Here is a 14444-nt window from a genome sequence, read left to right as displayed (position 1 = left end):
TGCATGAAGCTTGGTGCGTGTGTATGGTGCCATTCCTGCCTCCACAATCAAAGTGGCAGAGGGGTTCCATACAGTAGGAAACTGGAGAAGTCTTGTTCCTTCCGAGTACCTCAGGCAGTGGGGGAAGGAAGAGGGTGATGCACCTGGGAATTAGGATAAAAAAGGAGGCTGCGGCCTTGTCCTGGGTCTCAAGAAATCGAGACACCCCAAGGGGAAATGTCCCTTGGCCTCTCCCTTTATTCCAATACTATTACAGGACTCCTCTGTGTCCTCCCTGGAGATAACCTCTGGCGTTGTGAAGTTTGTTCCCCACAGGGACACACCCTACTCTTTCAGTGCCCATTCTCCTGCTCTTCTCTGCTTTCTAACACATCTAGAAGCCCGTGTCCTTGCTGCTGCACGGATCTCCCACGGCTCTCTGCCAGCAGCACTCCAGAGCTCCCAGCTCCAGCTGGCAGGGCCTCAGCGCCTGCCCTGTGCCCTCCCGCCCTGACGGCCACACCAGGCCCTGCTTGCCGTCCTCATGGTGGCACTCCTGGCCCCAGCGTTCTCCAAGGCCTTCTCCGGGGGCACCTTCTTGCGGCCTTTCACTCTCTGCACCAGGCCCAGCAGAGACCTGAGAGCGGCAGTGGACAAGGGCCTGCAGGGACAGCACCAGGCCCAGTGGCTTCCCTCTGACAGTGGGCCGGCTTGGGCTGGAGATGCACAAGAAATTCTTGCCTCTCAGGCTGCTCAGGCCCTTGCCTACACACACTGCCCACAGCAGCTGTGGCTGCCCCATCCCTGGCAGCGTTCCAAGCCAGGCTGGACGGGGTCTGAAACAAGCGGGCCCAGGAGAAGGTGTCCCTGCCCTTGGCAGCAGGGTTGCAACAAGACCATTTTTAAGCATCCTTCCAAGGGAGGCCCTTCTGGCCTTCTGTGGTCGCAGGGGCCGCGGTCAACTGGACTTAATTTCTGATTAGAACCAATTCACCACTGCAAGTATGGCCAATTTCAAGGAGACTCTTCACAAGCTCAGATTCACAACTTGTCGCTTTTACCTACACTACAGGTCTGGTTGAGGTCAATAAAGTCTTGCATGATCCAGGTTCTGGAATCTTGTCCTTTATTGAATCAAGAGCAACGAAATTTCCAGGTTGCTACTCATAAAAGCACTAACTATAGAACATAGTTGTGTGTCCCCAGCAGACAGAGACACGATATATGTCTTTACTACTACATTAAAAAAAACTCTTATATATTAAACTCCTTATATATACAATATAACATTTATAATTGCTACGTATGATATAAATGTATCAATTTTTTGGAAATTTTAAAATAACATGTTTTCATCCATATAAGATATAAGTGCCCTATGAGCATTAATACGTATCACAACTTAGAGTGACGCTAAATATTGGCTATATTGCATTCTTTAAACAAAATTACATATTTGACCCTTTAGAATAATTTCTTCTCATGATATAATAGTTACATAATTCATGTAGTTGACAATATTTATATTATTCCATTGGCTTTTATGATATTTTACTATTATATATGATAATTGATAAGCTTTCTAGCATATAATATGTACACAGGGGATATATATACACAAATTAACAACCTAGATCTTTACATATACAAAGTATCAGGTCAGCTCCAACACAGTTGGTACAATGCTGACCTGAAGGATTCCCATGAGGGAAGAAGGAGAAACAACCTCCATTCAGCAATCCCAAACATTGCCCAGGGATTGTGGAGTCTCCCTCCCCAGAGAGAGAGAGTCAACAACCTTGATCCGAACGCAATCCTTTGTAGTGTAGAGCGGGAAGACCTGCCGGGAGCACCCCTGAAGCAAATGATGCCACCAGTGGTCCTTTCAAACATTCCCTCATCTGAGATTCTGAGATTCGTGTCTCGGCACAAGATGAAGCCCTCAGAGGGAAAATGGACTCAAAGAAAGAGGTGGGGGAATAATAGCATTTCCTTGTGCATGTTCCTTGATCTTTGGAGCCAACCTGGTCATCACTGGATGCAGTGCTGGGGAGGCTCTTGAGACCACACTGCTGCTGCTGCTGCTGCTGCTGATGGCATAGTGCTGCTACGCAGCGTTTTCCCTTCCCTCTCCGAAACCCACATTCTCCCTTCTTTTCCCGTCTCTCCTGAGAACTGGTTCTCTGCCACCCGGTGTGAGCCTCACAAGCACAGCTCTGTGCAGGAGACCCTCTTTCACTGCTCATTTCTAAGGATCCGTTTGAACCAATGCTGCAGATCCATGTACTGGTTCATTGCCTGAGAGTGGGCAACGGGATCCATCACCAGGTCATGGAAGAGATTGCGTGACCTGGCCATTAGGACCTCTGGGGGCAAGCGGATGCCCTCAGGAAGCCTCTGGTTGCCCACAATGAAGTGATTGAGGCGTCTCCTTTCCACACACGTGCGCAGGCTCTCGCTGATATCCATCAGCCGGCTCACAAAATGTCTCCTGCGCCACTGTGACGCGGGCAAGATGCTCAGGAGGTGCATGACAATGGTCTTGATGGTATAGGTGGAAAAGCCTAAGCCCAGCTGAAGACGAGTGAAGAACTGCAGGCATTTCAGGTGCAAGCTGTCAGGGGGAGCCTGCCTGGCGATGTACCTGAAGAACTTCATCTCGGCCACAGCGTAGCTCTCTGGCCAGATTGTGCTGGAGGTGTGGGCTTGCCTAGGCTGGCTGCTCACAAAGACGTCTGAGTTGCCTTGCCGCAGCCCAAAGAGGATCTCGATCCGGTAGCTTTCTCTGCCGTTGGTCACCTTGAACTGGCAGGAGCGTCTGGGGGGCAGCAGCACTAAATGCCAACTGTGTGACTCAAGCAAAGCCGGCCAGATTGCTCTCACCAGCTGGTAGAACCAGCGGGCAGTTTTCTCCACGTCCAGGTAGGAGCCCGTGCACAGGGTATGAAGGAGGCTGGGATCCTGATGCCTCCTCAGCTCCTCCTCAGGGTGGTGCAGGAAGCACAGCATGTGCTCACCCTGCTGCTCACTCGTGCAGGTGCACTCCTGCTGCACGCGGATGTGGAAGTTCCTCAAGCGCCTCTGCCATGCAGTGCCCAGCTCTAGGTGGAAGCTGTGCCCTCGAGGAGGTGTCATGGGTATGAGCACCTGGTACACAACATCCTGCTCACGGGGACTCCAACCTTCGAAGGCACTGCCCACCCCAATGGCTCCTTGCAGCACCGGATAGAAACTGTTGGACAAGACCCGTCGAAAATAAATTGCAAAATGCTCCATCAGGGTTCTTGTCCACATGCATCCTCCCTGCAGGTCCTGCACAGGCCACTGTACGCGCTCCATTATGATTCTTCCAAAGTTGTCGGCACGATCACGGAATTCTTGCACTTGATTTCCAACGTCATTGACGTTTGCTGCATTGGCAGCTTCATTGCCAGCTTCATTGGCAGCAGCATTGTCGACATCCTCTGCACGGCCATCATCACTGTCGTCTTCCTCCACCTCCATTTCATTGTCTCCTTCATCTTCATTTCCAAAGTCTTCTTCATGTGCATGCACATTTTCAACCTCCTCTTCATTTACAACATCATGTGCTTCTCCTTGCTCCTCTGTCCTCAGGCTCCCTTTCCTCCACATATACCACAGTGCCAAGAGAAGGAGCAGGAGCCCAGCAAGAGCCCAGAGCTGCCAGTGCTGCCGGGCAGAGGAGAGCAGGTCTCCCCAGGCCAAGACACCCTGCTTCAGCAGGACCAGCTGCTCCACCTCCCGCTGCAGACGAATCTTCTCCTCTTCCTGGAGCTTGGCACGCACCTCCATTCGCAGACGTGTCACCTCGTCCAAGCCATCACCCACGGGCTGTGGGTACTGGACTAAACTTGGCAAGAGCAAGAGCCACAATACCCAGGTATCCATGGTCTGCAGGAGGATGGAGAGAAGGCCTTGAGAGGGAGGGGCTGAGAGGGAGGCAGCTGGCAGCAGGGATTGTGGGGGGCAGCAGGGACAGGAATTCCAGGGATCTGGGAGCAGGAAGCACAGGACCCCAGAGAGCTGGCAAGCAGCCAGGCCCGTTCCGCTGCCCAAGCAGCAGCAGCCGCAGCAGCAGCAGCAGCCGCAGCAGCAGCAGCAGCAGCAGCAGCAGCACGGTGTCCTGCCCAAGGCTGGGCCATGAGGGGCTGTTCCTGGATGCAGGGGGAAAAGCCAGCCCCGGGTACTGCGTTTCTGCCCCGGCCCTTATCCCTAGCCCAGCCTCCCCACCATGTGTACACTCACCGCTTGCCCAAGCAATACAGGGCCAGCGTTACCTGCTGGGGCCTTGTATAGCTGCCCCCATTTGTGACATGGCCCCGTGATGTCATGGACGTCACAGTACACCACAGCCAGCCCAGCCCCACCCTTTGTCCCCACCCCAGCTCAGACTGTCGCAGGGGCCCTGGGGTACCGGTTAAGGCAGCCTTTGAGTGAATCTTCTTCAAAGAACCTCTCTTGGCCCTTCTCTTGTCTTTTTTCTCAGCTGCCCTCCACTGGCAATCTCATAGATATCCATGTTGGAAGGCACTCTTGAGGATCACGGAGTCAAAGCCTTGACTCCATGCTGAGCTTCAGTTAAATCTCTGAGTCTATAAAAGCTGCACTTTGGTTTCAGCCCTGCTGCTTTTCTGAAGAATGAGCATGACAGCATCCTCCTGGCTTCCCCACACCACTTGTGGACCAGGCCTCTGGAGAGCACTCCTTTTTTCTACTCCAGAAAGAGTTTCCCAGCACAATTGTTCTGCATTAGAAAGATGTCTTTTAGGTGACCAGTTCCAGATAGATTGGTCTGTCTTTCTGTGCATAAACAGGCACAGCTACACAGACTGCAGGGATGAACCGCCATCTGAGTCGCAGGCTGCTATTGTAGCTCTTCCCCCTGATTCCTACCCAAAAATGCTCAACCCCATCAGCACCATCATTAAGCTCTAGACAGGTGGAACCCCGCCTTACATAAAGGGTGACCCCAGCGCCCCCCCCTTCCCTGCCTGTGTCTTCTGCAGGGTTACAAAGATATAAACCAGAGGGCTATTGTGGTGGTCAGCAGCTTGCCTGAAGGCCTCACGCTTTCATTTCATCCTAATTTTAGAACTGAAGCAGAAGTAATTCTATAAGTACTTTAATGATGAAACTTAACCAGTGTGGACCGTTAGGGAGCAGGCCCGGACCGTGGGGGACACCAGCAGCTATTGGCTGTTTGACCGGGTGGCAACTGCTTTAACCAATGTGGACTGACCAGGCAGACATTCAGATCTGCAAAGGAAGAGAGCACTCAATAAAAGTTGCTTGCTGTGCATGAAGCTTGGTGCGTGTGTATGGTGCCATTCCTGCCTCCACAATCAAAGTGGCAGAGGGGTTCCATACAGTAGGAAACTGGAAAAGTCTTGTTCCTTCCGAGTACCTCAGGCAGTGGGGGAAGGAAGAGGGTGATGCACCTGGGAATTAGGATAAAAAAGGAGGCTGCGGCCTTGTCCTGGGTCTCAAGAAATCGAGACACCCCAAGGGGAAATGTCCCTTGGCCTCTCCCTTTATTCCAATACTATTACAGGACTCCTCTGTGTCCTCCCTGGAGATAACCTCTGGCGTTGTGAAGTTTGTTCCCCACAGGGACACACCCTACTCTTTCAGTGCCCATTCTCCTGCTCTTCTCTGCTTTCTAACACATCTAGAAGCCCGTGTCCTTGCTGCTGCACGGATCTCCCACGGCTCTCTGCCAGCAGCACTCCAGAGCTCCCAGCTCCAGCTGGCAGGGCCTCAGCGCCTGCCCTGTGCCCTCCCGCCCTGACGGCCACACCAGGCCCTGCTTGCCGTCCTCATGGTGGCACTCCTGGCCCCAGCGTTCTCCAAGGCCTTCTCCGGGGGCACCTTCTTGCGGCCTTTCACTCTCTGCACCAGGCCCAGCAGAGACCTGAGAGCGGCAGTGGACAAGGGCCTGCAGGGACAGCACCAGGCCCAGTGGCTTCCCTCTGACAGTGGGCCGGCTTGGGCTGGAGATGCACAAGAAATTCTTGCCTCTCAGGCTGCTCAGGCCCTTGCCTACACACACTGCCCACAGCAGCTGTGGCTGCCCCATCCCTGGCAGCGTTCCAAGCCAGGCTGGACGGGGTCTGAAACAAGCGGGCCCAGGAGAAGGTGTCCCTGCCCTTGGCAGCAGGGTTGCAACAAGACCATTTTTAAGCATCCTTCCAAGGGAGGCCCTTCTGGCCTTCTGTGGTCGCAGGGGCCGCGGTCAACTGGACTTAATTTCTGATTAGAACCAATTCACCACTGCAAGTATGGCCAATTTCAAGGAGACTCTTCACAAGCTCAGATTCACAACTTGTCGCTTTTACCTACACTACAGGTCTGGTTGAGGTCAATAAAGTCTTGCATGATCCAGGTTCTGGAATCTTGTCCTTTATTGAATCAAGAGCAACGAAATTTCCAGGTTGCTACTCATAAAAGCACTAACTATAGAACATAGTTGTGTGTCCCCAGCAGACAGAGACACGATATATGTCTTTACTACTACATTAAAAAAAACTCTTATATATTAAACTCCTTATATATACAATATAACATTTATAATTGCTACGTATGATATAAATGTATCAATTTTTTGGAAATTTTAAAATAACATGTTTTCATCCATATAAGATATAAGTGCCCTATGAGCATTAATACGTATCACAACTTAGAGTGACGCTAAATATTGGCTATATTGCATTCTTTAAACAAAATTACATATTTGACCCTTTAGAATAATTTCTTCTCATGATATAATAGTTACATAATTCATGTAGTTGACAATATTTATATTATTCCATTGGCTTTTATGATATTTTACTATTATATATGATAATTGATAAGCTTTCTAGCATATAATATGTACACAGGGGATATATATACACAAATTAACAACCTAGATCTTTACATATACAAAGTATCAGGTCAGCTCCAACACAGTTGGTACAATGCTGACCTGAAGGATTCCCATGAGGGAAGAAGGAGAAACAACCTCCATTCAGCAATCCCAAACATTGCCCAGGAATTGTGGAGTCTCCCTCCCCAGAGAGAGAGAGTCAACAACCTTGATCCGAACGCAATCCTTTGTAGTGTAGAGCGGGAAGACCTGCCGGGAGCACCCCTGAAGCAAATGATGCCACCAGTGGTCCTTTCAAACATTCCCTCATCTGAGATTCTGAGATTCGTGTCTCGGCACAAGATGAAGCCCTCAGAGGGAAAATGGACTCAAAGAAAGAGGTGGGGGAATAATAGCATTTCCTTGTGCATGTTCCTTGATCTTTGGAGCCAACCTGGTCATCACTGGATGCAGTGCTGGGGAGGCTCTTGAGACCACACTGCTGCTGCTGCTGCTGCTGCTGATGGCATAGTGCTGCTACGCAGCGTTTTCCCTTCCCTCTCCGAAACCCACATTCTCCCTTCTTTTCCCGTCTCTCCTGAGAACTGGTTCTCTGCCACCCGGTGTGAGCCTCACAAGCACAGCTCTGTGCAGGAGACCCTCTTTCACTGCTCATTTCTAAGGATCCGTTTGAACCAATGCTGCAGATCCATGTACTGGTTCATTGCCTGAGAGTGGGCAACGGGATCCATCACCAGGTCATGGAAGAGATTGCGTGACCTGGCCATTAGGACCTCTGGGGGCAAGCGGATGCCCTCAGGAAGCCTCTGGTTGCCCACAATGAAGTGATTGAGGCGTCTCCTTTCCACACACGTGCGCAGGCTCTCGCTGATATCCATCAGCCGGCTCACAAAATGTCTCCTGCGCCACTGTGACGCAGGCAAGATGCTCAGGAGGTGCATGACAATGGTCTTGATGGTATAGGTGGAAAAGCCTAAGCCCAGCTGAAGACGAGTGAAGAACTGCAGGCATTTCAGGTGCAAGCTGTCAGGGGGAGCCTGCCTGGCGATGTACCTGAAGAACTTCATCTCGGCCACAGCGTAGCTCTCTGGCCAGATTGTGCTGGAGGTGTGGGCTTGCCTAGGCTGGCTGCTCACAAAGACGTCTGAGTTGCCTTGCCGCAGCCCAAAGAGGATCTCGATCCGGTAGCTTTCTCTGCCGTTGGTCACCTTGAACTGGCAGGAGCGTCTGGGGGGCAGCAGCACTAAATGCCAACTGTGTGACTCAAGCAAAGCCGGCCAGATTGCTCTCACCAGCTGGTAGAACCAGCGGGCAGTTTTCTCCACGTCCAGGTAGGAGCCCGTGCACAGGGTATGAAGGAGGCTGGGATCCTGATGCCTCCTCAGCTCCTCCTCAGGGTGGTGCAGGAAGCACAGCATGTGCTCACCCTGCTGCTCACTCGTGCAGGTGCACTCCTGCTGCACGCGGATGTGGAAGTTCCTCAAGCGCCTCTGCCATGCAGTGCCCAGCTCTAGGTGGAAGCTGTGCCCTCGAGGAGGTGTCATGGGTATGAGCACCTGGTACACAACATCCTGCTCACGGGGACTCCAACCTTCGAAGGCACTGCCCACCCCAATGGCTCCTTGCAGCACCGGATAGAAACTGTTGGACAAGACCCGTCGAAAATAAATTGCAAAATGCTCCATCAGGGTTCTTGTCCACATGCATCCTCCCTGCAGGTCCTGCACAGGCCACTGTACGCGCTCCATTATGATTCTTCCAAAGTTGTCGGCACGATCACGGAATTCTTGCACTTGATTTCCAACGTCATTGACGTTTGCTGCATTGGCAGCTTCATTGCCAGCTTCATTGGCAGCAGCATTGTCGACATCCTCTGCACGGCCATCATCACTGTCGTCTTCCTCCACCTCCATTTCATTGTCTCCTTCATCTTCATTTCCAAAGTCTTCTTCATGTGCATGCACATTTTCAACCTCCTCTTCATTTACACCATCATGTGCTTCTCCTTGCTCCTCTGTCCTCAGGCTCCCTTTCCTCCACATATACCACAGTGCCAAGAGAAGGAGCAGGAGCCCAGCAAGAGCCCAGAGCTGCCAGTGCTGCCGGGCAGAGGAGAGCAGGTCTCCCCAGGCCAAGACACCCTGCTTCAGCAGGACCAGCTGCTCCACCTCCCGCTGCAGATGAATCTTCTCCTCTTCCTGGAGCTTGGCACGCACCTCCACTCGCAGACGTGTCACCTCGTCCAAGCCATTACCCACGGGCTGTGGGTACTGGACTAAACTTGGCAAGAGCAAGAGCCACAATACCCAGGTATCCATGGTCTGCAGGAGGATGGAGAGAAGGCCTTGAGAGGGAGGGGCTGAGAGGGAGGCAGCTGGCAGCAGGGATTGTGGGGGGCAGCAGGGACAGGAATTCCAGGGATCTGGGAGCAGGAAGCACAGGACCCCAGAGAGCTGGCAAGCAGCCAGGCCCGTTCCGCTGCCCAAGCAGCAGCAGCCGCAGCAGCAGCAGCAGCAGCAGCAGCAGCACGGTGTCCTGCCCAAGGCTGGGCCATGAGGGGCTGTTCCTGGATGCAGGGGGAAAAGCCAGCCCCGGGTACTGCGTTTCTGCCCCGGCCCTTATCCCTAGCCCAGCCTCCCCACCATGTGTGCACTCACCGCTTGCCCAAGCAATACAGGGCCAGCGTTACCTGCTGGGGCCTTGTATAGCTGCCCCCATTTGTGACATGGCCCCGTGATGTCATGGACGTCACAGTACACCACAGCCAGCCCAGCCCCACCCTTTGTCCCCACCCCAGCTCAGACTGTCGCAGGGGCCCTGGGGTACCGGTTAAGGCAGCCTTTGAGTGAATCTTCTTCAAAGAACCTCTCTTGGCCCTTCTCTTGTCTTTTTTCTCAGCTGCCCTCCACTGGCAATCTCATAGATATCCATGTTGGAAGGCACTCTTGAGGATCACGGAGTCAAAGCCTTGACTCCATGCTGAGCTTCAGTTAAATCTCTGAGTCTATAAAAGCTGCACTTTGGTTTCAGCCCTGCTGCTTTTCTGAAGAATGAGCATGACAGCATCCTCCTGGCTTCCCCACACCACTTGTGGACCAGGCCTCTGGAGAGCACTCCTTTTTTCTACTCCAGAAAGAGTTTCCCAGCACAATTGTTCTGCATTAGAAAGATGTCTTTTAGGTGACCAGTTCCAGATAGATTGGTCTGTCTTTCTGTGCATAAACAGGCACAGCTACACAGACTGCAGGGATGAACCGCCATCTAAGAGTCGCAGGCTGCTATTGTAGCTCTTCCCCCTGATTCCTACCCAAAAATGCTCAACCCCATCAGCACCATCATTAAGCTCTAGACAGGTGGAACCCCGCCTTACATAAAGGGTGACCCCAGCGCCCCCCCCTTCCCTGCCTGTGTCTTCTGCAGGGTTACAAAGATATAAACCAGAGGGCTATTGTGGTGGTCAGCAGCTTGCCTGAAGGCCTCACGGTTTCATTTCATCCTAATTTTAGAACTGAAGCAGAAGTAATTCTATAAGTACTTTAATGATGAAACTTAACCAGTGTGGACCGTTAGGGAGCAGGCCCGGACCGTGGGGGACACCAGCAGCTATTGGCTGTTTGACCGGGTGGCAACTGCTTTAACCAATGTGGACTGACCAGGCAGACATTCAGATCTGCAAAGGAAGAGAGCACTCAATAAAAGTTGCTTGCTGTGCATGAAGCTTGGTGCGTGTGTATGGTGCCATTCCTGCCTCCACAATCAAAGTGGCAGAGGGGTTCCATACAGTAGGAAACTGGAGAAGTCTTGTTCCTTCCGAGTACCTCAGGCAGTGGGGGAAGGAAGAGGGTGATGCACCTGGGAATTAGGATAAAAAAGGAGGCTGCGGCCTTGTCCTGGGTCTCAAGAAATCGAGACACCCCAAGGGGAAATGTCCCTTGGCCTCTCCCTTTATTCCAATACTATTACAGGACTCCTCTGTGTCCTCCCTGGAGATAACCTCTGGCGTTGTGAAGTTTGTTCCCCACAGGGACACACCCTACTCTTTCAGTGCCCATTCTCCTGCTCTTCTCTGCTTTCTAACACATCTAGAAGCCCGTGTCCTTGCTGCTGCACGGATCTCCCACGGCTCTCTGCCAGCAGCACTCCAGAGCTCCCAGCTCCAGCTGGCAGGGCCTCAGCGCCTGCCCTGTGCCCTCCCGCCCTGACGGCCACACCAGGCCCTGCTTGCCGTCCTCATGGTGGCACTCCTGGCCCCAGCGTTCTCCAAGGCCTTCTCCGGGGGCACCTTCTTGCGGCCTTTCACTCTCTGCACCAGGCCCAGCAGAGACCTGAGAGCGGCAGTGGACAAGGGCCTGCAGGGACAGCACCAGGCCCAGTGGCTTCCCTCTGACAGTGGGCCGGCTTGGGCTGGAGATGCACAAGAAATTCTTGCCTCTCAGGCTGCTCAGGCCCTTGCCTACACACACTGCCCACAGCAGCTGTGGCTGCCCCATCCCTGGCAGCGTTCCAAGCCAGGCTGGACGGGGTCTGAAACAAGCGGGCCCAGGAGAAGGTGTCCCTGCCCTTGGCAGCAGGGTTGCAACAAGACCATTTTTAAGCATCCTTCCAAGGGAGGCCCTTCTGGCCTTCTGTGGTCGCAGGGGCCGCGGTCAACTGGACTTAATTTCTGATTAGAACCAATTCACCACTGCAAGTATGGCCAATTTCAAGGAGACTCTTCACAAGCTCAGATTCACAACTTGTCGCTTTTACCTACACTACAGGTCTGGTTGAGGTCAATAAAGTCTTGCATGATCCAGGTTCTGGAATCTTGTCCTTTATTGAATCAAGAGCAACGAAATTTCCAGGTTGCTACTCATAAAAGCACTAACTATAGAACATAGTTGTGTGTCCCCAGCAGACAGAGACACGATATATGTCTTTACTACTACATTAAAAAAAACTCTTATATATTAAACTCCTTATATATACAATATAACATTTATAATTGCTACGTATGATATAAATGTATCAATTTTTTGGAAATTTTAAAATAACATGTTTTCATCCATATAAGATATAAGTGCCCTATGAGCATTAATACGTATCACAACTTAGAGTGACGCTAAATATTGGCTATATTGCATTCTTTAAACAAAATTACATATTTGACCCTTTAGAATAATTTCTTCTCATGATATAATAGTTACATAATTCATGTAGTTGACAATATTTATATTATTCCATTGGCTTTTATGATATTTTACTATTATATATGATAATTGATAAGCTTTCTAGCATATAATATGTACACAGGGGATATATATACACAAATTAACAACCTAGATCTTTACATATACAAAGTATCAGGTCAGCTCCAACACAGTTGGTACAATGCTGACCTGAAGGATTCCCATGAGGGAAGAAGGAGAAACAACCTCCATTCAGCAATCCCAAACATTGCCCAGGAATTGTGGAGTCTCCCTCCCCAGAGAGAGAGAGTCAACAACCTTGATCCGAACGCAATCCTTTGTAGTGTAGAGCGGGAAGACCTGCCGGGAGCACCCCTGAAGCAAATGATGCCACCAGTGGTCCTTTCAAACATTCCCTCATCTGAGATTCTGAGATTCGTGTCTCGGCACAAGATGAAGCCCTCAGAGGGAAAATGGACTCAAAGAAAGAGGTGGGGGAATAATAGCATTTCCTTGTGCATGTTCCTTGATCTTTGGAGCCAACCTGGTCATCACTGGATGCAGTGCTGGGGAGGCTCTTGAGACCACACTGCTGCTGCTGCTGCTGCTGCTGCTGATGGCATAGTGCTGCTACGCAGCGTTTTCCCTTCCCTCTCCGAAACCTACCTTCTCCCTTCTTTTCCCGTCTCTCCTGAGAACTGGTTCTCTGCCACCCGGTGTGAGCCTCACAAGCACAGCTCTGTGCAGGAGAACCTCTTTCACTGTTCATTTCTAAGGATCCGTTTGAACCAATGCTGCAGATCCATGTACTGGTTCATTGCCTGAGAGTGGGCAACGGGATCCATCACCAGGTCATGGAAGAGATTGCGTGACCTGGCCATTAGGACCTCTGGGGGCAAGCGGATGCCCTCAGGAAGCCTCTGGTTGCCCACAATGAAGTGATTGAGGCGTCTCCTTTCCACACACGTGCGCAGGCTCTCGCTGATATCCATCAGCCGGCTCACAAAATGTCTCCTGCGCCACTGTGACGCGGGCAAGATGCTCAGGAGGTGCATGACAATGGTCTTGATGGTATAGGTGGAAAAGCCTAAGCCCAGCTGAAGACGAGTGAAGAACTGCAGGCATTTCAGGTGCAAGCTGTCAGGGGGAGCCTGCCTGGCGATGTACCTGAAGAACTTCATCTCGGCCACAGCGTAGCTCTCTGGCCAGATTGTGCTGGAGGTGTGGGCTTGCCTAGGCTGGCTGCTCACAAAGACGTCTGAGTTGCCTTGCCGCACCCCAAAGAGGATCTCGATCCGGTAGCTTTCTCTGCCGTTGGTCACCTTGAACTGGCAGGAGCGTCTGGGGGGCAGCAGCACTAAATGCCAACTGTGTGACTCAAGCAAAGCCGGCCAGATTGCTCTCACCAGCTGGTAGAACCAGCGGGCAGTTTTCTCCACGTCCAGGTAGGAGCCCGTGCACAGGGTATGAAGGAGGCTGGGATCCTGATGCCTCCTCAGCTCCTCCTCAGGTTGGTGCAGGAAGCCACATCCACATGGGTTTTTATTCTCTCTGAATGTGGTGATCTAGTCATTTTCCTGGGCAACATGTTCTTAGGCCTGATGTTCTTTTTGTTGAAACGATCCAATCTCAAACTGCTTTGGCACAACTTGAGGTATTTTTCCCTGGTGATGTTTGTTCCCTGTACTGATATAATAACCCCACCCTGGTAACAACCTCTCTTCAAGGGCGCTGAAGACAATTATAAGGTCTCCCTGAGGCACTTTTTCTCTGCTGGACACTTCCACTTCCTTCAGGCCTTCTTCATCACACTTGTGCTCTAGACTGTTCCTCGGTTCCATTTTGCTTCTGTGTATGCACTCAAGCACATCCATATCTGTCTTGTCATGAGAGGACCAAAAGTGGATGCAGGATTTGTAGTATAGCCTCACCAGTTCCCTGTGGGGGAGAACAATCACTGCTCTGCTCCTGCTGGCCTCATTGTTTCTGGCAGAACCTGGGATGCCAATGGCTTCTTACCAATTTCACACATGCTTGCCCTATGACTAGAAATAGGTGAAGCAACCCAGCAGGGCAGGAACTGAAGCGGTCCAGCAGGGAGAAGGGTTGTCCTTCTCAGACGTCCCGGCAAGGTGGCCAGCACCGCTTGCAGCACGGGGGGCACTATCTCACTCCATGTTATAGCAGTCGTGTTGCCTTGGTGAAAGGACGAGGCCAGCTCTGGCTACAACCAGCAGGAACGAGAGAGCGCTCTCCAGCTGGGGCAAATCCAGCTTTACTGTGATCCCTGGCAAGCCAACAACTGAATAGCCCAAGTTGGTGGGTACATCAGCTTATAAAGGGGAAGGGATACAGGGGAGGAGCCCGTCCTTGGGCGAATGAGGGTCCAGCAGGGAGTGGGGTACAGAGGA

General features: G+C 51.7%; 2 protein-coding genes across 2 annotated transcripts; both read right to left on the bottom strand.

Annotated features, from left to right (window-relative positions):
* Window positions 1-2214: 2214 nt before the first annotated feature.
* LOC131557821 (inositol 1,4,5-trisphosphate receptor-interacting protein-like 1) lies at window positions 2215-3858 on the bottom strand. Its single transcript, XM_058805287.1, has one exon. It carries the CDS (start codon window positions 3790-3792, stop codon window positions 2215-2217), a length of 1578 nt encoding a protein of 525 aa, XP_058661270.1. The 5' UTR covers window positions 3793-3858.
* A 3651-nt stretch (window positions 3859-7509) lies between these two features.
* LOC131557819 (uncharacterized) lies at window positions 7510-13874 on the bottom strand. Its single transcript, XM_058805285.1, has 4 exons — window positions 13738-13874; window positions 12796-13374; window positions 11091-11214; window positions 7510-9186 (listed from the first exon to the last, which is right to left on the bottom strand). Exons 1-4 carry the CDS (start codon window positions 13872-13874, stop codon window positions 7510-7512), a joined length of 2517 nt encoding a protein of 838 aa, XP_058661268.1.
* Between the last annotated feature and the right edge of the window lie 570 nt (window positions 13875-14444).

The sequence above is a fragment of the Ammospiza caudacuta genome, chromosome 5 (genome assembly GCF_027887145.1).
Source record: "Ammospiza caudacuta isolate bAmmCau1 chromosome 5, bAmmCau1.pri, whole genome shotgun sequence".
Taxonomy (NCBI): domain Eukaryota; kingdom Metazoa; phylum Chordata; class Aves; order Passeriformes; family Passerellidae; genus Ammospiza; species Ammospiza caudacuta.
The sequence above is the reverse complement of the archived record's forward strand: the minus strand, read 5'-3'. Positions and strand labels throughout refer to the sequence as shown.